Source organism: Hyperoodon ampullatus, assembly GCF_949752795.1.
Source record: "Hyperoodon ampullatus genome assembly, chromosome: 8".
In the NCBI taxonomy this organism is placed as follows: domain Eukaryota; kingdom Metazoa; phylum Chordata; class Mammalia; order Artiodactyla; family Ziphiidae; genus Hyperoodon; species Hyperoodon ampullatus.
In genome coordinates, this window is record NC_136921.1 from 104,400,601 (window position 1) to 104,426,233 (window position 25,633).

Sequence of the window (25,633 nt, forward strand, 5' to 3'; positions counted from 1 at the left end):
TCCACCAGACTCCTTGGTTCATAGCCAGGCTCTGCCGCATACTTGCTGTGTGACCTTGGCAACTTACTTAGTGTCACTGTGCCTCAATCTCACTCTGTAAAATGGAGTTAATAGTCTTACTTACTTCATAGGTTGCCTTGAGGATTGATCTATCTACCTACTACTACCTACCTACTTATGGTGTATGTATGTATGTGTGTATGTATGTATGTATCTACCTATGGTGTGTGTCTGTCTGTATGTATATATGTATGAATGTATGTAATTATCTATCTATGGTGTATCTATGTCTGTCTGTATGTATCTATCTATCTATGGTGTATTATGTGTGTATGTATGTATCTGCCTATGGTATATGTATGTATGTATGTATGTATGTATCTATCTATCTATCTATCTACGGTATATCTGTGTCTATATGTATGTATGTAGCTATCTATCTATGGTGTATTATGTATGTATGTATCTATCTATCTATGGTATATGCATGTATGTATGTAGCTATCTATCTATCTATCTATCTACGGTGTACCTGTGTCTGTCTGTCTGTATGTAGCTATCTATCTATGGTGTATTATGTATGTATGCAACTATCTATCTCTCTATCGTGTATGTATGTATGTATGTATGTATGTATGTATGTATGTATGTATGTAGCTATCTATGGTGTATTTATGTAGGTATGTATCTGTCTATCTATCTATGGTATAATTATGTATGTATCTATCTATCTATATCACACATACACACACACACACACACATGTGCATTTACAAGGTGTCTTGGCACACAGTAAGCATCATCTAACAATTAACTATTACAATGTCCTGTTACTCAGATTTTAAACTGTGTGCTGCCATGTTCCCTATGGCTTTGACTTTAGTTCTCTTTTACACACTGCTGCCAAAGCAGCCTTTCCCATCTAGGCAGACAAATGTCCAGCACCTCACCCACTCAGAGGCCCAGGCTTACGCTCAGCACCCTGCCTGGAACAGACCCACTTGACCGCTCTAAACCCAGTTCCTCTTGAAATCTCATTTCTTCTGTGACACTCCCTTGACCTGCTCTGGCTTTCCAAGCCCATCTTTTTTCTTTCCCCGGACTTTAGGCAAAAACCCCTCTACCTGTATATGGACTGAGAGATCAGGAAAATCTGGCTTTGAACCCTGGCTCCACCAAATACCAAAAATGTGACCTTGGGCGGGTAACTGAACCTCCATAAGCACTAGAGGTCTTATTTCTTAAATAATAATAATGGAGGACACCAATGACTCTCAAATCTGGGGGTGCATCAGAATCACCTGGGGGGCTTGTGAAAACTCAGGCTGCCCCCACTTCCCCATGTTTGTGGTCCAGAAAGTATGGGTTGGGACCTGGGAATATGCAGTCATAACAAGTTGCCAGGTGACGCTGAGGCTGCTGGTCTGGGAACCACACTTTGAGGAGAACTTTGTGGATCTTGCAGAACTGTGCAGTGAATTAAATGAAATCATCCTGAGAGAATGTTTGCTCGGTAACTGTTGTATAAACTATAACCTTTCCTTGTCCTCCATGAAATAGACTCAAAATGATAAATAAAAACAGCAGAAGTGCACTTGTGTGGATTTGGGCCCCATCCCATGAGCTAAGGAAGAACTCACCATATTGTAACATTTCTCACTTTGGAGTTAGAAGCTCAGATTGCGGGGGCTGTGCCCTTACAGTGGCTTTTCTGGCAGCCGATGTACAAGTTTTCAATTGGAGAGAAAAATGAAAACATATGCACTGCCCTGCAATGTAAGCTTTTTTTTTTTTTTTTTTTTTTTTTTTTTTTTTGCAGTACACGGGCCTCTCACCATTGTGGCCTTTCCCACTGTGGAGCACAGGCTCTGGACGCGCAGGCTCAGCGGCCGTGGCTCACGGGCTCAGCTGCTCCGCAGCATGTGGGATCTTCCCGGACCGGGGCACAAACCCGTGTCCCCTGCATCGGCAGGCGGACTCTCAACCACTGCGCCACCAGGGAAGCCCTAGCTCGCTGTTTTGAACAAACTCCCAGACACAGGGTGGGTTTTTAGCAGAAGTCCGTTTCTTGGAGGTCATCCCACTGAACACTTCCCCACATTCCGTGTTGACAGCACTCCCAGCTCTGAACCAATAAGGTAAGAATCCTGACCAAAGAGTTTAGCCGATGCTTTTCTTAAAAGAATGTGTGTTGGGAGAAAGGGAAATCATTATGGAGTGAGAAGCTACATGTCCTAAATTATTTGGCTGCAGGAAATTTAAAGCAGCTTTCCACATGGGATTCACTCATTGGAACAAGCAGATTGTTTAATTTTATTATGTTTTTAACTTTTTATCTTATATTGGAGTATAGCTGATTAACAATGTTGTGTTAGTTTCAGGTGTACAGCAAAGGGATTCCATTACATATATACATCTATCTGTTCTTTTTCAGATTATTTTTCCATTTAGGTTGTTACGTAATATTGGGCAGAGTTGATACAAATGAACTTATCTACAAAACAGAAACAGACTCACAAACTTAGAGAATGAATTTACCGTTACCAGGTGGGAAGGATGGGGGGAAGGGATGGATTGGGAGTTCAGTATTGATATGTACACACAGCTATATTGAAAATGGATAACCAAAAAGGACCTAATTTTAGAAAGTGTTAAGAGCAACACTGTCTCTAGAGAAAGCAACAGCAAAGACCCCAGGAGCAGAGCCCCCGCTTTGGTACCTGTCTTTGCCACACTCCACAAAACTGCTGTTTCCTTCTACGAAAAACCAGAGCTGTGTGATCTCCAGGGACCTTCCCCAATATCTTCACTCTATGAGGAAGTAACACAGGAAACGGGACTGTGACCAGGGAAGCCTTTGCCACGCACCAGAAGACCAGGTGCAGTCTCTGTCTATCTTTAGGAAGGTTTGCAGGAATATTTTTTGGTGGGTGGGGCCACTCTTATTATAATGATACCACCCCCCTCCCACAAGGTGTGAGCTTAGTCTAGAAGGTAAAACCAAGCTCTGACTTTCAAAAGAACCAACAAGTAAAATAACTGTCTTCAAAATAACAAAAAAAACAAGTAAAATTTGTTGGCAGCAGCAGTGATTCTGAGACCCACCCTCTCTTCCACCCCAAATAGCCCTTCACTCAGACACCTCTGAGGATCCGACTGTTTTCACTTACATTGTTCATAGTGGGAAGCAGGGGAAGAGCTCAGTGACAAAGGCCAGGGAGGAAGATGGAATTCAGTTGCCCCCAGCAGTGTCCCTTGGACTGATTTCAAAACCCTTGGAGAGGGACACTGAGACAGAGCTGCTGGAACTCTCTAGAGACCCTGTGAGACTCTTACCAAGAGGGCAGCTGCTTGCGGGCCCAGTAGCAGCAGGACCCATTCCTTTCCCCCACACCTGGTCCCCTATTATACAGAATCCATGCAATCCCACTGCCTACAAGATTAGAAGCTTTAGGGCAGTGGTTCTCAAAGTCTGTCCCAGCAGCACCCTGGAATTTGTTAGAAAACCAAATCTTCTGGCCCACCACAGGAAAAATCAGAAATTCTAGGGGTGGGGCCCAGCAATTTGGATTGTAACAGGCCCTCCGGGTGATTCTGATGCAAACAGGCTGCAATTTGCCTGCAAAATTTGAGGAAGCATTCATTCCCAGGTTCATGTAAATTCAGGGTGTACACAGGCATGAAACTGGAAATGAGGACCACCTTAAATTGTGTGCCCTGGGCACATCACTTGCTTTCCTTACCCTCTCCAGGTCCAGAGAATGAATGCTTTAGGAGAATCCAGAGACCACAACCTTGGCACCGAAATTGATGCACATCTTCCTAATAGGTGGTGGTTGGTGCCTCAGAGGGTCAGCTCAAAGTGAACTGAAACTCAAGGGAAGTCACTGAGCAACTGATCCGAGTGCACATATGAAGTCTCAGTAGACCGCACACCAGAGACTACTGGGAATCCTTGGCTACAGTGGGGGCTGGCAAAACATCAGAGGGAGACCTGAGCTTCTTCTTTCCCCATGGAAACTGGAGATTCAGCAAACCTTTGGCTATAGGAATTCACATGGCAAACTCACTGAGTATCTACTCTTTACTGGACATACAACTGAGCGCCTAACTTCTTACACTCTCTCATTTAACTCTCAATGCGAAGGTAGGTTTTATTATCCTGGTTTTGCAAAAGAGGAAACAGACAAAAAGCTTAAATCCTATGTCTCCTATCTCAAGCTGACAAGAAGCATACTGGGAATTAAACACGCTCCAACACCTCTCAAATCCTCTGCCACCTGCACTGGGATGGATGACTTTCTCCAGATGTGACGCCCACTTCCCCTCACTGACTCATCAGCATCCCTGTTTGCCCCTCTTGGTTTGACTTCACACCTTGGATCTTGTCACCTATCGGAATGAAGTCTTAGACAGCATTTGGTGATTTGTTTCTTTTGCCCTGGGCTTTGAACCCTGAAGGACGGGATATGGCTCCTGTAATTAACTGCTCGGATCTTTCAACAAAAGCACTTCTTGACCTGGACCACCAAGAGTGGGACATCCTTATATCACTCAGACTTTGCCTGAGTAGAGTTCCCTAATATTCTGTAATAACCTAAATGAGAAAAGTGTTTGAAAAAGGATAGATATATGTATACGTATAACTGATTCACTTTGCTAGACACCTGAAATGAACACAACATTGTTAACCAACTATACTCCAATATAAATTAAAATTTAAAAAATATAAGCTATAAGGATACAGTGTAAAACATGGGGAATATAGCAAATATTTCATAATAACTATATATGGATTATAACCTTTAAAACTGTGAATCACTATATTGTACCCTTGAAACATATATAATATATAAAAAAAGACTACATATTCAAAAAAGAAAAAAGAGAATAAAGACCTTGCCTGATATCACATACCATTTTGAATGCCTCTCTTTTAAATGGAATCTAATCAGGCACCTAAGGTTGACAAGGAATTTAATAGATGGCATATCCCTGAACAATTTTTATACGGTTGGGCGGAAGATGAGGTTACATATTTAGATCCACAGACACACAATGACTGCCATTTCCCGGTCAGATCCTTTTAAGTAGATAGTACAAGGGAGAGAACACGGGCAGTGTCTAACTCTGGATTGCAACTTCATTCCTGTGACCATGGAAAAGTAAACATTATCTCCAGGTCTTAGTTTACCCCCTTGAAAAAATGGGGATATAAATGCTCTCATGCTCTCGTATCTTCTACAACTCTTACCACATCTTATTTTACTCAAGAATATACAATAAGACTGCCTCGTTCATTCACTCAATGCCTGTTTATGAGGTCAAATAAACCAGGGCTTGATTCTGCTCTAAGCATACTTTGCTCGATGATGGTTGAGAATATCAAGCCTGGACTACTTTAAGCCCACAGGGTGCAAGAGATAAGTATAGCTCACGAAGAACCGTGTTTGGGGATGAGGAGAACATGAGACTGGAGATTCAGCCTGCAGAGGAGGGATGGTGGCTGCACATCATATTCTCGAGGTTTAAAGACTACTGAAGGGGCTTGTGATCTGTCGGGGTCCCAACGGTGACTCCTACAAGGGTTCTCCCAACCTGACCTTGGACTGTCAGGCACTGGGCAGTCCTCCAATGGAGCCTCCTAAAGCCAGTGCTTTCCCTTCTGCCAGAGAAGTAGGCCAGCCCAGTTCCTCCACCTCTTTTCTTCCCTGAGGCCAGAAGCTTCAGAAAAGTGCCCATTACTGAGATGCAAATTGTTGGTTTAAATCCTTCAGTCCCTGAGAAGGAACTCTCCCAGCTTTACTCAAGACCTCAGCCATAAAAAATAATGAAATAATGTCATTTGCAGCAACAGGGATGGTGAAGTAAGTCAGACAGAGAAAGACAAATATCATATGATATCGCTTATATGTGAAATCTAAAATAAGGATACAAATGAACTTATTTACCAAACAGAAACAGCCTCACAGACAGAGAAAACAAATTTATGGTTACCAAAGGGGGAAGGTAGGCTGGACAGATAAATTAGGAGTTTTGGATTAACAAACACACACTACTATATATAAAATAGATAACCAACAAAGACCTACTGTATAGCACAGGGAACTCGACTTAATATTCTGTAATAAGCTAAATGGGAAAAGATTCTGAAAAATAATAGATACATGTATATGTATAACTGAATCACTTTGCTGTACACCTGAAACTAACACAACATGTAAAATCAACTATACTGTAATATAAAATATAAATTTGTTTAAATAAAATGCAACTGTACTCACAGTATGACATTTGAATATATTTTCATCAAAAATGCATAATAAAGGTAAGAAATTTAAAAATCAAAATTCTTTTTGTATGTTTTCACAAAATTATTTTCTTCTAAGCATTCAAAGCTTGAAATTACAAATAAAATATAAAATAGGAATAATAGTTAATGAAAACCAAAATTTTTAATCAAAATGATTTAAATAAAACTAGTATCTAGTGTTTTAAAATATTCATTGAATTTCATTAAACCTTGCTAAATTTTTCTTAAAAAACTGCAAAAGCCGAAAACAAACCACAGCCAGACTGTTCTCTACCCCCTTGTCTCCCGCCAAACCTTGCCCCCCACAAGTGGCAAGCGCCTTGAAGGCAAAACTTCACATTTGTCCTTAAATCAGGTTCGTGTTGATTAACACATTAAAAATAAAATGCAAAACTCAGAAACCACCTGCTTTTCTAACCCCAGCTCCCACTCTCCACCAAATGTTAAATAGAAGTTCAAGAAATAATTAGTTAAGCAAAGCCAGTTTCCCTTCTGTTAGAGACACTGTCTGGTAAATCAAGAAAAATGTCCCATTTACCCACTAAACTAAACACAATCCCTTATTATACAATTAACCAAAACACAATTGTATGTAATACAATTATACAGACTACAATTACACAAAAGTAATGATGCAGCATAGATGGCAATGGCATCCATGTAATCGAAAATAATGAGAGCTCCCTTGATTAGAAATTAACTTATCACAAGAGATCCCTATTGAAAAATGTTCCCTCTACTGATCTACACTTTGCAAAAGGCGGTCTGGCTGATGAAGTCAGATGCTCCTGATTCATCATTAATAAAGACTATAGGGTAGCAACCATTCCACACAGTGTTTTTTACTCTGAGGTCTCTAAACTAGCACAGTCTAATGAAGCATACATTTTATTACCCACTTTTCCAGCTGGCCAAATAGAAAAAAATGAAGCAGGAGAGCCTGCAAGTCTGTGTGATTTGTTGACGATCCCATGTGGAGTGGTATTAATAGAGAAACATGCACATAAAGTTCCACCAACTTATAGCAGTCATTCCAAGCATGAGAGGAGATTATGGTCTGCAGAGCTGATTTCTGTGTGATGCTCAGTACAGGCCCCTGCTACTTCTCATCATTGCTCCCCTGCACTGGGGCTGTCACCTCACTACCTCTGGCTGGTTCTTTTCCAATCCATCCTTCTCCCTTTTCCTGAGTACTCTTTTTATGAAGCAAATCTGACTACCTTCCCTGATTCCTCCTAGAGCACGAGGCTAAATGCCTTAGGCACGCAAAGTTCTCCCTAATTGGCCGTATTCACATCATGTGCTCTACTACCAAGACTCACCATCCCCACTGAGCTATATTTTGTGGAATCTAAAACACCATTCATTGGAAGACATGCCATTATTTTATATGCTTCAAAGAAAAATAAATATTGCCAATTCACCTACTATAAACAATCAAATGCAAAATGCATCCCAATATTAGAGACATTTAAATGAAAACTAAGTGTCTTGAGTGGACAAAATACTTGCAAGCCATGACCCTCCCCCCATTTCTATGACATTTCACATGCCATATCCTGCCAATATGCCTACAATACCATCACCCCCACTCCTCAGCCAAGCCTGCCCGTCCTTTAAAACTCAGCGCAACACCACTTCCTGAAAACCTTCCTGACCTCAGCTGTCACTGTCATATGTCCCACAAATAAGGGTACACTTCCTGGTCATTGATAGCATTTTATAGTAATGTATAATTAATTCCCTGATAAAACACAAGCAGGGACTCTGTATCACCAACACACAGGCAAGCACATAACATGTATTCACCTATGTGGTAAATGGTATTTTGACTGGGGTGATTAGAATTGGAAGAAAGACGGAGGTTAAGTGCTAGAGAAGAAACATGGATCACATGATTAACCTTGCTGAAAATTCAGAACCTCCTCCTCTTTTATTTTCTCCAGCATGTCTTTGAATCTAGAAACTTTAAATAGAAGAGGAGCCAGAGGCCTGGAGAAATGAAGAGGGAAAGGGAGCTTTTGCTAGATGTGTAGTTTGGGGAATAAAGGTGCTGATTCTCTGTCCAGGGTCCGGTCTCCTCTGGGCCAAAGAAACAGAGGGTTAGGAGTGGTGACAGCAAAGATCAGGCCCCCAGGGAGTCACTGTACAACTGGACTCTGTTATAGGAATCCCAGAGGGTTTGATTTTCATCTGTCAGTTTTAGAAAGGACATTCACTGCAGTGAAGAATGAAATGGTCTAGGAGAGAAGCAATTCCTCCCTCCTTTCTGCTTCACTCTTAACTTCAAAGTAATCAAATGTTGTTTACGCATAAAATTTTAATCCTTTCACAAATTTGTATTTTGATTTAATTTGCATATCCCATTTACTGCAAGTCGACATGAAGAGAGACTCAACTCATTTAAACCATTTTTCTGTGGGCCAGAAATCCTTTCAGAAATATTTTCCATTAGGTGACTCAATTATGTCTAATGTGGCTGATGTCAGGGGATTCGAATTTTGGTGAAAGAAGCTCATATTTAGAAGAGTGAAAATGGGAAGGTGGGTGGGAGAACAGAGGAGAAGAGACCATAATTACCTGTCTTTGATGCTACACAGATCAATGTGTAAATCACTAAAATTCCCCAGGGAACCTTGCTGAACTGAAATGAGGTCCTTGGGCTGGTTATCGATAAAGATGAGCCTCATGCAGCCTTGGAAAGCCTTAATGGGATTTAAGCACTGGGAATCGGTGAGATTGTCGGGGCACCCTGTGGGACAGAGAAAAAAAAAATGAAGACGAATACTGAAATGATCAGTTATTGTTTTGGCGACCTATTGATGGAAGACCTTAAGGTCTAATTATTTCAGTGTTTTTTCATTCACAGCAGTGCACACATTTTTGTTGTAAATCCTAGCACTCTCAGAGAGGGGACAAAACTGGTACAAAATGGGGCATACTCAATCACTGTATAGAGTAGAAAACAAAACGTGTTAAAGGGGATACCGATCCTATCGCATTTATCTCGTTCTTTTTTTTTTTTTTTTAAACTTCATTAGGAGATGAGAAGTCAGCAGCAACTTTATTAGGAGAATCAAACCCACAGAGACTTCAGGTAGTAGAATTATTAAAACCATGATATAAAATAAATATAGTTACTATACCTAAAGAAATAAACCCAGGGAATTAAAATATGTATCTCATTCATTATTTCTTTTCACCCTGTTCGTAAGCTATTTGCCCTTCTTTTGTGTGGTATACTTCACTCAGCCAAAGAAAGCAACATATCATAACTACTTGGGAATTTCTGTCTTGAAACACACTTTTAAATGCACACTTCAATTCCGAATTACACATTCAAAGAAAATTACGCTTTGGGTAACAATGGTAGCAGAGTAATTTTCTGGTTAATTGTCAGCATTATCAGGCTTGGTTCCTGAGAAAGGTACACACAGGAAAGTAGCTGGAATTTTGAAGTGATATGCAAAGCAAATCCAGATGCTAAAGGAACGAAGTGTTTAAATGCACATAGTTATAGGGCTGTAATCGCATACCTGAAAGGTTAATACCACACCTTTTTAAAGGGTGTTCTTTAAAAAAAAAAAAAAAAAAAAAAAAAAAACAGGCACTACACTGATTGAGCATAGCTTGCAACCAGGGAATAACTACGCATTAGGACAGGTATAGAGCCATGTACGTGCATGGGTGCTTGTGCTCTATAAACTCCATCCCAATGGTTTTAATAGGTTCAGAGCATATGGGGATGCATGCTTGAAAACATGGCAATAACCCATAAATAATTGGGAATTATTTCAACCGTCTCTAATAGACAGTCACTGCTGGGTTGAAGCACAGCAGTTGGTTAACGGCTCACAGGCACACTATAAAATGAAGAGAGATGCTACAACTTCTAATTGAAGCCATAGAGAGAATTTATGTAAGTTGACTATTATCACTCAAACTCATTTTCCACTTTCTTTAAGTTTACAGTCTACGAGTGGGACATTTCCTTAAACACTGTTCAGATCCCAGATAAATCTTCCCTCCTCAGCCTGAAGCCCTGTTAAGACCCACGTCTAAAAACACTTCAAATGGGGGAGGGAAGCCATTTTGCCTTTGAGGCATTTCGGATGCTTAATTAACATAATGAATTCAACGTCATTTTCCCCAGAAATAAATAAAAGGTTGCTTTTCTCTGCTGTCTATGAAACACTGCATATGATGCAAAATTATACAGTATGTGAAACGTATCTTTGGGGGCCACCAGACCTTTCTTCTGCAGTCTTTACATTCCTTTGTTGTCACTAGTGTCTCATGGAGAACACAGATTTGGGGTTGAATCCTGCTTCTGCTACTCACACAAATTATTTCATCTCTGCAAACACAGGTCTTATTACCTGTAAAGTGGGGTTAATATTACCTACCTCATAAGGATTCTGCATGAATTAAATGATGTAAGACATAAAATATTTACAGAGAATCAAAGTGTTCCCTTTTTAAAGGAATTTGTTATCCAGGCACATGTGGAGACTTGAATGAAGGAAAGAGGCTCTGGCCCTGAAATCAAACCACAAAGGAATCACTCCACACTGTTTCCCTCCCAGGACACCCGGATGTGTACACTGCATCTGTGCAAAGTCCCTTTCGTATTTCAAAGCTTAACCTCCCGTCATTGGTATGAGAGAACGGACTTGCAAATTCTCTTTTAGAGACTGCATTTTATAACTTTACAGGATACTTCTCTTTAGACCAGGCCCAGCTGAGACCCATATTTACAAAAGCTGAAGCCAGTCTGTCCATTCTAATGTAGAAAGCATGATGTTGTACATTGAACCTTTATCTCACTGAATTCTCCCAGAAATTCTGCTTTGTTTCCCAACGTCCTTGTTAAGGAAGCTCGGGAACCATGAGTAGGTTACTCGAGGTCACACAGCTACTGGAATTAATTACTCTTTAGAGATTGTTTCTACAATAACAACAACTGGCTAAGTAATTAGATACAAATATTTTAATGAAAAAATCTTTAGAAAACTAAATAAAACTATACATACATCTATAAAAATGAAGCAAATGCCTAATTATATATTTTTCCTCCTTACCAGTTTGCCCGTGTGTTTTCATCTTTGCAAAGTATCCTAGCATTGGAGGGGGCAGCGTCTATATTGGCTGCTCTTTGTGAAGCTACAAGTTCATGGGCTTCTCGGTCTTCCCCATTTTTAGCTGCCCCCCTCCATGGGCATGGCCTCCAGGGATGTGGGGAACAGATGGATAGGGGATTAAGAAAGCAAATCAGCAGATAAATGACTAAGAAAGCTGAGGATGCTGGTTGTACCTTCCTACCTGGATTTTTTTTTTCTCTTGCAGGTACTGTTGACGATCGGTACACTTTCTCCAAGTTTTCAGCTGAGTTTCTCTTTTGGAATATGATCACAGAGTCTGGCATGGCAACAAAAATCTCCTTTGGAATGTGTTATGTAACACCAGCTCTGACAGCTAGATTTTTTTTTTCCTCAGCACCGACCTAGATAATTTATATTTGTACAGCTGTGGGAAAGTTTGCTTCTCATTTCTTTGGGCTTGAAGGTAGGTGTACGTGCGTGTGTGCTGGCATAATGGTCAATTTGACACAGAAAGAATTGTCATAGTGAAATAATTGTCCACTGCATCCTCCCTCCTTTATTTTCAATCTCAAAAGCTGGGGAATTTACCTCCAAAGTAATAGCGATTTCCAGAATAAATCTGCATCCGGGTGGTGTCCTGAGTCGGGGATGCTGCATCGTTATCCAGAGTGAGAGTGATGCGGTTCCTTCTGGCGTTGATGCTCACCGAATGCCACAAGCCATCATTCAAGTCACTGCCTGCAAAAGAAACAGGAAGGGCAATCGTAGGGATGAATGATTTGCACAGGTGTGGAGAGAGCAGGGCTCATTTCCTTGCCTGCGGTGGTCCTTGTACATTCTCAGAGTGGCCCCTCTCTTCATTTGGCATACAACAAATCCTCAGCTGCTTCCCAAGCATCTTTCTTTTTCTTTTTACCACTTCATTCTATTATTTTCCTTTTTTAAAAGGGGCTGAACCACTTCTGACATGTTTGGTTTGAAAACAAAAGGGCAAAACACAAATGTGTTTGTATACTACAAAGGTATAGAAAACATTTATTGACTTATTGATATAAAATGCAGAGTAAAAAGTGAAAAGGAAAGAAAAAAAGAAAAATTCAAAACATTCCCGGTGATTTTTAATCTCTGAGTGGTGGGGTTATAGGCAACTTTAGTTTTCTCGCATTTTTCTACATGTGACTTATATTTCTTTTTTAGTAAAGAAAATAAACTGTTTTAGGGGCAAAAGTAGATGAGGAAAGCTAGATTCCAATGACATACCAGGCAGAGGAGTCTCCTGCTGAAAGGAGGTAACAGACTAGTTTAGTTCCAACCTTTTTCCTTAAGTAATTATGTGACACTGAGTCACCTACCTTCACGGAGCTCTGGTTTTATCTTCTGTAAATACCATAATTCTTACTCTGTACTATTGGCAAGGGATCCACTGAGATCAGACAGGAAAGTTCCCAGGTTGTGGGCATGGTGGATGTTTATTAAAAGGCAATTTCTCTCTCGTTCTTTTGCCCCAGAGTCCTTGCACCGCACTGCCGACCTACCTTGTTGCGGAAAGTGTGCTGGGAATTACGCACCAGTGTTTCCACCCTTTCCTACAAAAAGTTTATCATCTTTTAAGGATCTGTCTGTGCAAAGTGCTTGCTGAAGGAAACATGGTCGTATTACCCAGTCCAGTCACAAAGATTTGTTTGTAACCAGATCACAGAGCCCCCCATGTCTTCACTCAATAGACATGTGCCCTGCTATGGGCCGAGTTACCCTCCTTTTCTCATTGCCTCAGTTTTCTCCCCTGCAAAATGGGGAGAATGACTGTACTCACAGGCTCTTGTGAGAATTATACCCGTTAATATAGTAGGGCCTGTAGGACAGTTCATATCACATCTCAAGTAGAAATCATGCTCGCTAAAGCAAAAGGTCAGAACAGCAACCACAAAATACTCCCTTGCATTTGGGAGAAAGGATAGTCATATCATCTGGTCTCTATCATGGGGTAATCCACAGTTAGATGGTAGAGACTTAGGCAAAAAGGCTTAAAATACTGTCCTTTGAGAATTTCAGGCTGGTGGCTTAGAGAAGCAAGCGAACAACAGCCCTGCTTGCAATTCGGGGTGAACCAGTAACATGGGGATAGAGAAGAAAGACCTAACTCCACATAAGGATCCTGAAAATACTTCATAGAAGAGGCGGTTTTTGAAAACTGCGCAAGAGTTTCTCACTTCTGAAGAGTTCCGGGGGACAGAGAGCCTATACAGAGAAGCAAAGGTCTGGAATGAGAAGCAGGACAGGGCAACAGGAAAGCAGGTGGGAAGAGAATCCAGTCAGGGGCCTCGTGTGCCAGGCTAAGGAAGGCATTTCAACAATGTCCTCGGACAAAGGATTCTGGAGGGCATTTTACCCAAGCCAATTGTCTCAGAATCTCTGGCGATGGAGTCCCAGACATCTGCATTTTAAAAAAGCCCCCTTGATGATTCTGATGTGTAGCTAGGAATGAAATGACTAGTCTAGAAGTGATGAAACCACTGGGAGTCCAAGAGGGGACCATTAGCGTGGTGATGATCTGCCTGGAGCTGCACATTCAGAGACTCTGGTGGCCAAAAGTCAGGGCTGGGAGGAGGTGAGGCTGGAAACAGAATGACCAGGGTCTCAGCCAAAGTATTAGCAGCGAAAATGGAGAGGAAGGGATGGATGAAGAGCTATTTCCGGAGCTAAAGGAGTTCAGTCTTGGTAGCACCTACAGGGGGGCAGTCCGTGAGAAACCAGCTGGGATGAAAGCACTGACAGTCAGACCTCTGGTCTCCTTAGAACAGCTACTGAAGAGCTCGTGCCCCTGAGCCATCTGATGGCAGAAGAAGCTGCCCCCGGGAAAGCACAGCACCAGGCTGGGGGCCCAGCTGCCTTGCACCGGGGCAGCCGTGCTCCATCTGTTCAGAACGGCCCAGGTGTAGGTCTTCCTGCATTTCCTGCCAGCTCCCTTTTAGCCAGTGTTTGCTGTGGCCCTGAACATCTGCTTGGGGTGGAGAGGAGAATCCAGAAGCTACTCAGCCTGGAGGCCCTACTTTCCCCCAAAGGCCAGGGTCTGGGTCCCAGGAACAGGGATTCTGCTAATGAGGCAGAGGGTCTGTCAGGTGTTTCTTGGTGCTGAACATTTGACTTCTGTCAGGGGCATTTGGGGGACATGGCTAGCTGAGGTCTTTACTCCCTTTACTGTCATTTGCGTACTGATTTAAATACCTCTGCATAACAGATGAGACTGCATTTGCAGGTAAACTCTAGACTGGGCTGGAAGGAAGTCAGTAACTAGTTCAACACATAGGGTGAAAATAGCCCCTAAGGGCCCAGCTAGGCATCAGGGATACAGTAGAGAAGAAAGTACAGATAGAGGCCAGGGGGGAGTGTGCCATCTAATTAGAGATACATCACTGAGTCACTGTACAGAGGCCACTGGCCTCAGTATGAGGGGACCAGGGCTGGGGCTCAATCTTATATGTTCTGACTTGGGGTCCCATCCCTTCCCCAGGCCACTATCCACATTTCTGTCTTTAAAAACATCACTTAATAAGGGTTTGCATGGTCAGTTGTTTGTTTTCTTTTTCTTTTCATTTTTTCTTTCTGGTCTCCTTTTCCTTTTAATTTGATCTCTGTTGATCTTTTCCTACATGGTCTCTAGTCCCTGCAGGGAGAGCCTGTGTGAAATCTTAGCTCTTAGAATTATTCGAACAGTACTTCTTGCTGTTGACCACACAAAGGGATTACCTGGGCAGATTTTGAAAAGACGGGTACCTGGGCCCTACACCAACTTCATTAAGGCAGACTTCTGGAGGTGGCCACAGGCCTTGGAAGTTTCAAAGACCCCCAGAGCTTCAATTGTGCAGCCCGGGTTGGGAACTAATCCATGAGAGGTTTCAGAAGAGGAAGGAAAGAAGCTAAGAAAAATAAGACTGGCTCAGAGGAGCTGACCTGGGCATAGATTCCAAGGCAAGAGAACTGGCAGATCCCTCTCTAAAAATCTGCTTCTACCTGGGCTCTCTTTTACCCTTCATTCTGTTAACGGATCCAAAATCACACCCCTGGAGCTTCTTCCAGTTTTTTGCTTTGTTGTGTTTTTTGTTTTTTTGCGGTCCGCGGGCCTCTCACTGTTGTGGCCTCTCCCGCTGTGGAGCACAGGCTCCAGACGCGCAGGCTCAGCAGCCATGGCTCACGGGCCCAGCCACTCCGCGGCATGTGGGATCTTCCCAGACCGGGGCACAAACCCGCGTCCCCTGCATCGGCAGGTGGACTCTCAACCACTGAGTCACCAGGGAAGCCCCAGATTTATTTTTTAAGAATGCTCTTTAAAAGGTACAGGTTTAAGTGCTACTAATTATTCACAAATTAGGGAAAATCAATTCCATCAGGTTGCTTTCCTTCAAAACCCTGACATAAGGAGCTCTGAAAAACTAGAAGTTCTCAATGAAAGGAACAGGAAAGCATTACCTTTGAGGCCAGGAACACCTTCTTGAGGAAAAAACCTCTCGGGGTGAAAAAATACAGTATTGAGGACCACTTTGGGGTGCTAAGCACTCATATGATTGAAAAGCTGAGGCTGAAAAGGTGGGACTTTGGTTCTGGAAAGATTATTGGATGACGACAAACATAAAATTTCTGAACTTTGATGTGATGTTAAATAATATTTGTCATCTCCCAGACTGGTAAAGAATAAAAACCAATTATAGTCTCTGTTAGTGGATATAGAGGGAAACAGGCAATTTCAAAATTGGTAATTCTTTCTAGAAGGCAATATACCAACAAGTATCAAAAACCTTAAAAATATCATACCTCATCTCTACGAATTTTATTCTGAAGAATTCATCCTAAAATAGTAACAGAGCTGCAAACAAGGTTTATGGTGAAGAGAGTTCATGACATCATTTATAATAGCAAAAATTCACAACTACTAATATTTCCAATAAAGGTAGGTTAGATAAATCAGATGCAGTGTATTCAATAACATGGAATATAATCCTGAATCTTTGTTTTTCTGTATGAATTTTAGTATAATGCATCTAATGCCATGAAATAGACTGTGATGTTTCTATAGAGATTGCATTAAATTTGTAATTTAACTTAGGGAGAAATGATATCTTTATAATGTTGAGTTATCCCATCCAAGAATGGGATATCTTTTTACATTTGTCCAAGTCTTATTCAGTCCCTTTCAGGAGTGTTTTAACATTTTTCTTGTATGGTTTTGCACATTTCTTGTCAAATTTATTCCAAGTATTTCACCCTCTTTGTCACTATTGTAAATGAACTTTTCTCTGCCATTAATAATAATAATAATAACATGGAATATAATATAGTCATTAAAAATCATAATTCCAAGAATGATAGTGATATCCTGAAAAGTGAAAAACAGTATGTGTGGTACGGCTCCCATTTTGTTAAAAACATCTACAGAAATACTGGAATGATATTGAATGATAGAATCACAGATTCTTTTTTCTTATACAGAGTACTAGAATTTGCCAAGTTTCTAAAAAAGTGTGCGACGTTTATAATCATTTTTTCAAAACTAACAAACTGTTGAGGCTGAGATAAAGGCTAGGGAAAGTTTTCATTCTTTTCCACTTCTTGCCCCCATTATTTAAAGTGGCTGCTTCCTGGTCCCAGAATTCAGCCTAAGGCATTAGTATAAAAGGTCTCTCACAGAGAGGGTTAAATAGTCTTAGAAGATTTTCTTCATGGAAAAAAAAAAAAAAAAAGAAAAAGACACTTTCTGTCCTTGCAACTGAACTTGCAAATTGAAATATGAAACACAGCCCAATTGTAAAAATAGCTAATAATACACTCTACCAGTATTGAATATCTACAATGTACCAGGCACTTTCAATATATAATTCCTAGTTCTCACCATAGTCCTGGAGGCCAAGCTTTAGAGTCCTCATGTTGTATATGCTAAAACAGAAAATTGGCGAGGCTGCCCTGGGTCCTATGGCTAACACAGAGCCAGAATTCAAAGGGTCAGGCACCTAGGCTGAGCTGTCAGGCACGCAGGATGATCTGCTTCTGCTTTCCACACTTCCAAAGCTAGCCCTCCTCTGCTCCAGGAATTGCTCTGATGGCCAATTACCTCTGCAGAGCTCTATTTTCTGCTGTGGAATTCACCTTTGCTTTTATTTACTTATATTTTTGAAATAGCTTTATTGAGATAAAATTCACATACTGTACACTCCTTCTATGTAAAATGCAGTTCAATGTTTTTTTTTGTATATTCACAGAGTTAGGGAGCAATCACAATTAATTTTAAAATGTCTGGAGCCTCCCAAAGAAATGCTGTAACCTTAGCTATCAGTCTCCAATCTCCCCAGTCCCCCACCTAAAGCTGTGCCAGCCACTCATCCACTTTCTGTCTCTATGGATTTGCTGACTGAGGAGATTTCATATAGATGAAGTCATACATCATGTTCCCTTTTGTGACTGGCTTCTTTTGCTTCACATGATGTTTTCAAGGCTCATCGTAGGTAGCAGCTTGTATCAGTCTATCTGTATGTCTGAATGTCTTTCCATTGTGTGGATAGACCACATTTTGTTTATCCTTTTCACAGTTGATGGACACTTGGGTTGCTTCCACTTTGCAGGTTTTATGAATAATGCTGCTATGAACATTCTTGTACAAATTTCTGTGTGGACCTATGTTTCCAGTTCTCTTAGATGTACACCTAGGAGTGGAATCGCTGAATCATATGGTAACTCCATAGTTAACCTTTTGAGGAACTGCCAGAGTATTTCAAAAGTGGCTGCACCAGTTTCTATTCTCACAAGGCAACTTCCCCTTTGACAAGACTGAGTTCAAACTTTGGTCCTGTCTTTTCGTGGAACTTCTAGCTTCTAAGAAGGATTAAGGCACAATTCAACTTTTTTTTTTTCTTAAAATGTCCGCTTAGGTCTGACCTTGGATTTCTCACTTTTACTACTTTGATTTTATTTTTCTAGATAAATATCATTACCAACATCTCATGTGGTTTGTTTGTTTTTTTATTTGTTTTTGCGGTACACAGGCCTCTCACTGTTGTGGTCTCTCCCATTGTGGAGCACAGGCTCCGGACGCACAGGCTCAGCGGCCATGGGTCACGGGCCCAGCCGCTCTGCGGCATGTGGAATCTTCCCGGACCGGGGCATGAACCCGTGTCCCTTGCATCGGCAGGCGGACTCACAACCACTGCGCCACCACGGAAGCCCCTCCTGTGTTCTTTTAATACTTTTTATAATGAGACCTTTCCAATAATTTACAGTTCACATTTGACGAAATTGACACTAAAAGCAGTTAAGCAATATGTTGAAGGCCTAAACGTTTTTATAGGAGTAACATTTTCCCTTAAAGTAGAGTTTCTCAACTCTGGCACTGGGCGTTTGGAACTGGATAATCTTTTGTTGAGGGTGTGGTATTCTGTACTATGCTTCTTGTGTAGGATGGTTAGCAGCATCCCTGAATCCCTGGATGCCCCCATCCCCAACTCCTTGGATGCCCCCATCCCCAGCACCAAAAACATCACCATCACCAAACATGGAGTTATATGAGCTGTTTGTATATTTTGGAAATTAACCCTTTGTTGGTTGCATCGTTTGCAAATATTTTCTCCCATTCTGTAGGTTGTCTTTTCGTTTTGTTTATGGTTTCCTTTACTGTGCAGACACTTCTAAGTTTAATTACGTCCCATTTGTTTATTTTCGTTTTTATTTCCATCACTCTAGGAGATGGAGCAAAAAAAAACATTGCTGTGATTTAGGTTAAAGAGTCTTCTGTCCATGTTTTCCTCTAGGAGGTTGGGATGAACATATACACACTACCATATATAAAATAGACAACCAACAAGTGCCTACCGTGTAACACAGGGAGCTATATTCACTCTATTGTAATAACCTATAATGGAAAAGAATCTGAAAAACAATAGTTCTATATGTATTATATATCTGAATAACTTTGCTGCACACCTGAAACTAACACAATGTCGTAAATTAACTGTACTGCAAGTAAAAAATAAATAAATAAAGGGGAAAAAACCCACCACCAACAACCTTAGAGTTTTATGAGAATAAAATGATAAATTTATATGGATATGTTTAGCACATTATTTGGCTATGCTAGAAAATTATAAAGTTAGGTTTGTGCTTAAAAACAAAAACAGATCATCAGCAGACATTGCCAGAAGTCCCCTGCATGGGATTAGGGGAACAGGAGGCCGGGGTAGATGGGGGTGGAGAATTTCCCTTGGTTGAGGACTGCTGGGTTCAGGGAATAATTCTGAGATTGCAGAGTCTCAGAAAGCAAGGGCTTGCTTTATGTCTCCCTCCCTTTCTGTTTTTCTCTCATTCTCAGTCCAGTTCCTAACAGATCTTTGCATTTCAGCCTTCATCTTATTTCAGTGTCTCTTTTCACGGTTTGAAGACAGAAACATTGAAATTGGGTGGCTGTCCCAGCACCTCTAACCATCAGGCATACAGCCACACCAGGACACACAGAGCTACAGTCCAGGCCAGAGCAGAGTCCCCGAAGGCTCTATTTCTAACCCCGGAAATGACCTGTTACAAATCTCCATGATGCCTTTACTCGCCTGTTAACCCTTGCTCAAGGCCCTGCCACTTATAATTTCTAGCAATTTAGACAGATTTCTTAATCTCTCTCAACCTGCTTCTCCATCTGTAAAATAAAGACACAGCTGCCTGGCTTGACTTGGAAGTTTCTAGGCTTTATCTTCCCCAGGAAACCCAATTCAGCTGTTTTTCCATATCGCTTCATACCAACCTTTACTTAATAGTTCAAAGGTAGTTTCAATTTTTGAGAGAACAAAGTGGGGAATATCTAAATAATTGAATAAGGCAGTCTTAAAATGTCAATCACATCATAAAAGAGCATATTCCAATTATTAGTACCATTATACCACAATTTAGGTCCTGAGTCCTGTTTTTCTTGGAGACCATTTATCCATCAATTATCAAATTCTATTAACCCTTCGCTACACATGGTGGTTTGAATTCACATATGACTTCAGATTTCTTCTCCAACTTTGATTCTATCCCTTATCACAGGAGCTGGGAATTTTCTGACGGCCTCCCTCTTTTCCCAGCCTCTGACCTCTTTCTGGTACAGGACACCTTGAACTATCTAGACAGAAAGGTTATTAGTGTGAGTCCTCTACAGATGAGCGAGTTCCATTCCGAGAGCACGTTCCTAAGTCCAGTTTGTTCATAAGTCCAACAAAGTTCGCCTAGGTACCCAACTAACACAATTGGCTGTATAGTACTGTACTGTAATAGGTTTATAACACTTTTCACACAAATAATACATAAAAAACAAACACCAAAAATAAAAACATTTTTAATCTTACAGTACAGCACCTTTCAAAGGACAGTAGTACAGTACAACAGTTGGCATCCAGGAGCTGGCATCGAGTGAACAGGCAGGAAGAGTTGCTGACTGGGGGAGGGAGAGGAGGTGGGAGATGGTAGAGCTGAAGGATCGTCAGCGATAGGAGACGGAGGGCAAGCTGCAATGTCACTCACGTCTGGCGTGGATGAAACAGGTTCTGGTTCCTTGCTGGATTCAGTTCAATCTACCCTCTTAAAAAAACGATCCAGTGATGTCTGGGTAGTAGCTCTTTTTTTCTCTTCATAGATGATAGGGTAGCACTGGATTGCACTGTGAACGGCTGCTGCAACCTTCGTGTACCATTCTACATTCAGGTCCTGTGCCTCAAAAACTAACAGCGCCTCCTCAAAGAAAAAAAATCCCAACTGATTCACTATGCTGTACAGCAGAAACTCACACAACATTGTAAAGAAACTATACTCCAATAAAAATTAATAAAAACGAAATAAGGAAAACCTCTGTGCCATTTCCTGCATCGTGACTCTCTTCGGTTCTTCGGTTACTTCTTCTTCCTCTTGTCCCTCTTCGTCCTTTCTCTGGGACTCCAATTCCATCAGGTCTTCGTTAGTCAGCTCCTTGTGTGGCACAGCAAGGAGTGCAATGAAGTCGTCCTCTTGCAGGTCTAGCTCCACCTTCTGGCTGAGGGTCACTAAGTTGCTGAAGACCACGTTAGCATGTTTGAAAGTTCGGAACTTGAAGGTTCACATGTAGGGGACTTACGGTATCAACCTTGCAGCAAACCCCACCCAGGGGGTCATGGAGCCCAGAGAATGAAACTCAGATGCTTATCTTGACAATCGATGCCTCTGTAATCAAGTCTCCATCTGTCCTCACCATCTTATTTCCCAATACTTCTACACAAATTCCCTACTCTAGCTAGACTAGTATATTCATTATGCTCCTAGTAAATGCACTAAGCTAACTGAGACTTCCTCTCCCAGCCTCTACTTCACCTGTATGCTGTCCTCCCACTATCCAAATTCACATCCAATGCCCAGTTTTTGTCCTAGTGCTTCCTTTCCTTAACTATAGGGACAGGAAGCATATATATATATATATATATATATATATATATATATATATATATATATATATATATATATATATATATATATATATAATTTTTTCTTTTTTAACTTTCTATCACAGTCACCTAGCACAGCACAAAAAGTACTGAATGATGGAGAGAATAAGTTAATAAACCAGGAAATAAAGAAAGTAGGTTTTCCTTGACCAGATCAATACATAAAGATTTCTCTTTTAAGTTCATATAACATCCACTGTCTGATCTACTCATTTAGCTCGTATTATTTACTGCCTTGTACCATTAATTAACTCTTCATCTCTGTAAGTATTATCTCCCCAATGGGATTACAAGTTCCTAGGGGTCAGAGTCTGCATCGTGTTTTGGTATCCCCCTCGGCATCAAAAGAGCAACATCCTACCCTCTCCAAACGGTCCTTGATTGATTGAGCAACAGAATAGCTGAATCTCCACTGCCAAGTGTCAGCAGCAGGGCCCTCTCTGGCACCTAGACCATAAATCACAGGTTAAACCTTTCCTAGTTGTGAAAGCCTGGTTCATTTGTCAAGATAACCTGGATCCTCAGGACCCTTGGTCAGCATCTGGGAGGGAAACAGCTGGGTTTGCCATACACTAGTGTCAGATATAAACTGTGACATGTTCGTGGTGGGTGGTGAAGGCATAGTGTCTCTAGGATGGACTTGAATGCTCAGCTCCAGTGTCTACATGATAAAAATGAAGGTCAGCTCCAGAGCCAGATATTTCTCTGTCACCTTTAGGAGACAGCCCAAACTCTAGTGTCCCTGACCAAAATTCTGCTTCATCTTTTGCCTGTGCTCCTTTGCTCTCTGTGATCCAGGCACTCTAAGCCACCTGTGGAGTCTTACACATCTAGATCTCCTCCTAGTTCTCTCCTCTAATTGGAGCATCCTTCCCTTCCTTCTTTGTTTGACTAAATTCTATTCATTCTTCAAAACAGAGCTGTATTATCCCTGCCCCTAGGAAGCCTTCCCTTTTTCACCCTTTCTGGCGCCTCTTCCCTTATGCTTCCCCTGTACCCTGAGCATCTGTCCTACTGCATCATCAGTGCTCAATACTGTCCCTTTCAACACTGCCTATGAGCTTTTGGAGGGCAATACCTCCATCCTCAGATCTGAGTACAGTATCAGCAGAAAGTAGACACTTCAAAAGCTTCCTGAATTAAATGTGTAATCGGGAAGAACAAATCCAACTCCATATTAGATCTGTTTCTCTTACTTACCTTAACCTTTGTATTCTATTGCTTTTGCTACAAGTTAAGAATGTTGCCCATAGCCTGAAATATACAGGACAACCCATTCTCAAGGCTCTGACCCTTAAGCAGATAACACTTTTCCATTCATATAGAGATAAAAAGTTGCAGAACGGAGAATAACAATTGTCCTATTGGAGGTTGACAGGAACATCGTGACCTGACCAAGAACAAAGGATTCTAATACCAAGAAGTTTGCAGCAACCAGTCACAGCCCTCCCTCGCCTTAAAAAATGCTTTGCTGAAACCCTTCCCTGAGTTTGGGGCTTTTGGTGGACATGAGCCTCCCATTCTCCTTGCATGTCCTTGCAATAAAACTTTCTCTGCTCCAAACTCTGACATTTTGGTTGGTTTGGCCTCACTGTGCATTGGACATACCGAACTTGTGTTCGGTAACAAATAGAGGCAAAGTGAATTATATGAAAGAATTATTAAAGTAGAAAACAAGCACAGGAAATGACAGCAGTTTTGACTATTCAATTATTTTCCCATAAGACAAATCTAGTTCCCTCTGTTTCTCTTTTGAGAGAAATGGAGAAGAAGGAAGAGTAAGCTAAGTTGTCATCATTACTCAGGCCTGAAAAAGCTACACACGCCCGGGAGATCTCTCCTTTGGTAAACATTCCCAGGCTTTGCTTGATAGCTTGAAGCTTCGGCAATGGCAGTTCTCAGTTTCTATAAAGTCGAATGCCTCATCATATGTCTGTCTTCCCGAAACTCGAACTCTGCGCCCAGCCAGACAGCTTGTTGTGACAGTTATGGCCCTGTGGCTACCATTTGTTTGCCCTCATGAATGGGATTTTCTCATCAACATTATCTTAGCTAAAAACACAGAGGCATTAATGACAGCTTAATCGAAGCAGAGGATGAGGTTCACCAAGTCATCATGTTTACTTGATGTGCAGATGGTGGTGAGATACAAATGGATTCTATGAAAAAGGGCGATCTTGGGGAAGCTGCTCTGTGAATTGCAGGACTGCAGACTAAAACCATCTGGCCACAAGTATTCATAGGGTGAGCACTTTTATCCTTCATGACACAGCTCTCCCTGCTGTCTCTCCACCTCTGGGAGCCCCCCTGGCCTTTATCTGATTAGTACTTCCCCTGATTATAGCTCATTCTTGGGTTTGACACATTCTGCATTGTAGAACTGTTGTAACATGAATATTCGTTAAAAAACACTTTTAACTCTTCTTCCACTGTTGACATGAGACGCTTCAGAAATGTTTGGGAGGTCAATTCTAGTAGTTCATTTATTCAGACACTTGCTAATACATTAGGCAAATATTAGCAAGGGCCTGTTATAAGCAAGGTGTTATACTAGGCCTTGGGCAAATAGTGGTGAGCGAGACAGGCAGTGTTCTTGTTCCCATGAATCCTTACATTCTATGGTGACAGGAACATTGAGCAGCCAATTATATAGACATATGATTAATACACACTTTTTATAATTTATTTTATCGAAGTATAGTTGATTTACAATGTTGTGTTAATTTCTGCTGTACAGCTAAGCACTTCAGTTATACATACATATATAGTGTATATTTTAATATATATAGACTTTCTTATATTCTTTTCCATTATGGTTTATCACAGGATATCGTACATAGTTGCCTACACTATACCATAGGAACTTGTTGGTTATCCATTCTATATCTAATAGTTTGCATCTGCTAATCCCAAACTCCCAATCCATCCCTCCCCCCTCCCCGTTCCCCTTGGCAACCACAGGTCTGTGCTCTATGTCTGATAATACATATTCTTATGAGCTAAATTGTGTCCCCCAAAATCCATATATTGAAATCCTTACGCCCCCTACTCAGTACCCGAGTATGTGTCTGTACTTAGAGATAGGACCCTTAAAGAGGTAATGAAGGTAAAATGAGGTCATTTGAGTAGGCCCATAGTCGATAGGACTGGTGTCCTCACAAGAGGAGGGTAATAGGTCACAGCTGGGCAGAGAGAAAAGACCATGTGAGGACACAGAGAGAAGATGACCTCTACAAGCCAAGAGAGAGTCCCTCAGAAGAAACCAACCCTGCCCACACCTTGAACTAGCCTCAAGAACTGTGAGAAAGTAAATTTCTGTTAGGTCACCTAATCCGTGGTATTTTGTTATCATAGTCCTAACAAACCAATACATACATTTATGCACATACTTATGGTCAGTGCTACAGAGGAGAAGAACCAGAAGACTCAATAAAGGGGCAGCTGGCCTGCTTCGGGAAGGTTTCTTGAGAAAATGTCAATTGAGATAAATCCTAAAAAATAACAAGTGGGATGGTGTGGACCATAGCTGTAGGAGGATTTATTTAATTTAAACAAAGCCAATGATAAATAATCATCCAATAACATCCATGACGGCTGCTGATCAAAGGCTATGCCATTAGAATTTCATCGTATCTTCAGCTAGAGAAAGAACAAGTCAGTCCCAGCATTCTACTAAGTATAGAAAATTATGACTGAGTAGAGAAGATTGTTTAGTAAGTTGTAATGCTGGAAGG

The 25,633-nt window shown here is 41.2% G+C and overlaps 1 protein-coding gene across 2 annotated transcripts in view; it reads right to left on the reverse strand.

Moving 5' to 3' along the window:
* Nucleotides 1-25,633, reverse strand: part of CNTNAP5 (contactin associated protein family member 5) — a gene marked incomplete at both ends in the record, with an annotated part of 875,910 nt that overhangs the window by 350,793 nt on the left and 499,484 nt on the right. For both annotated transcript variants that reach the window (XM_079710301.1, XM_079710300.1), the window contains 2 exons: nucleotides 8,894-9,065; nucleotides 12,004-12,153. In XM_079710301.1, coding sequence (XP_079566427.1) covers nucleotides 8,894-9,065; nucleotides 12,004-12,153 — 322 coding nt within the window. The remainder of the gene's footprint in view (nucleotides 1-8,893; nucleotides 9,066-12,003; nucleotides 12,154-25,633) is intronic.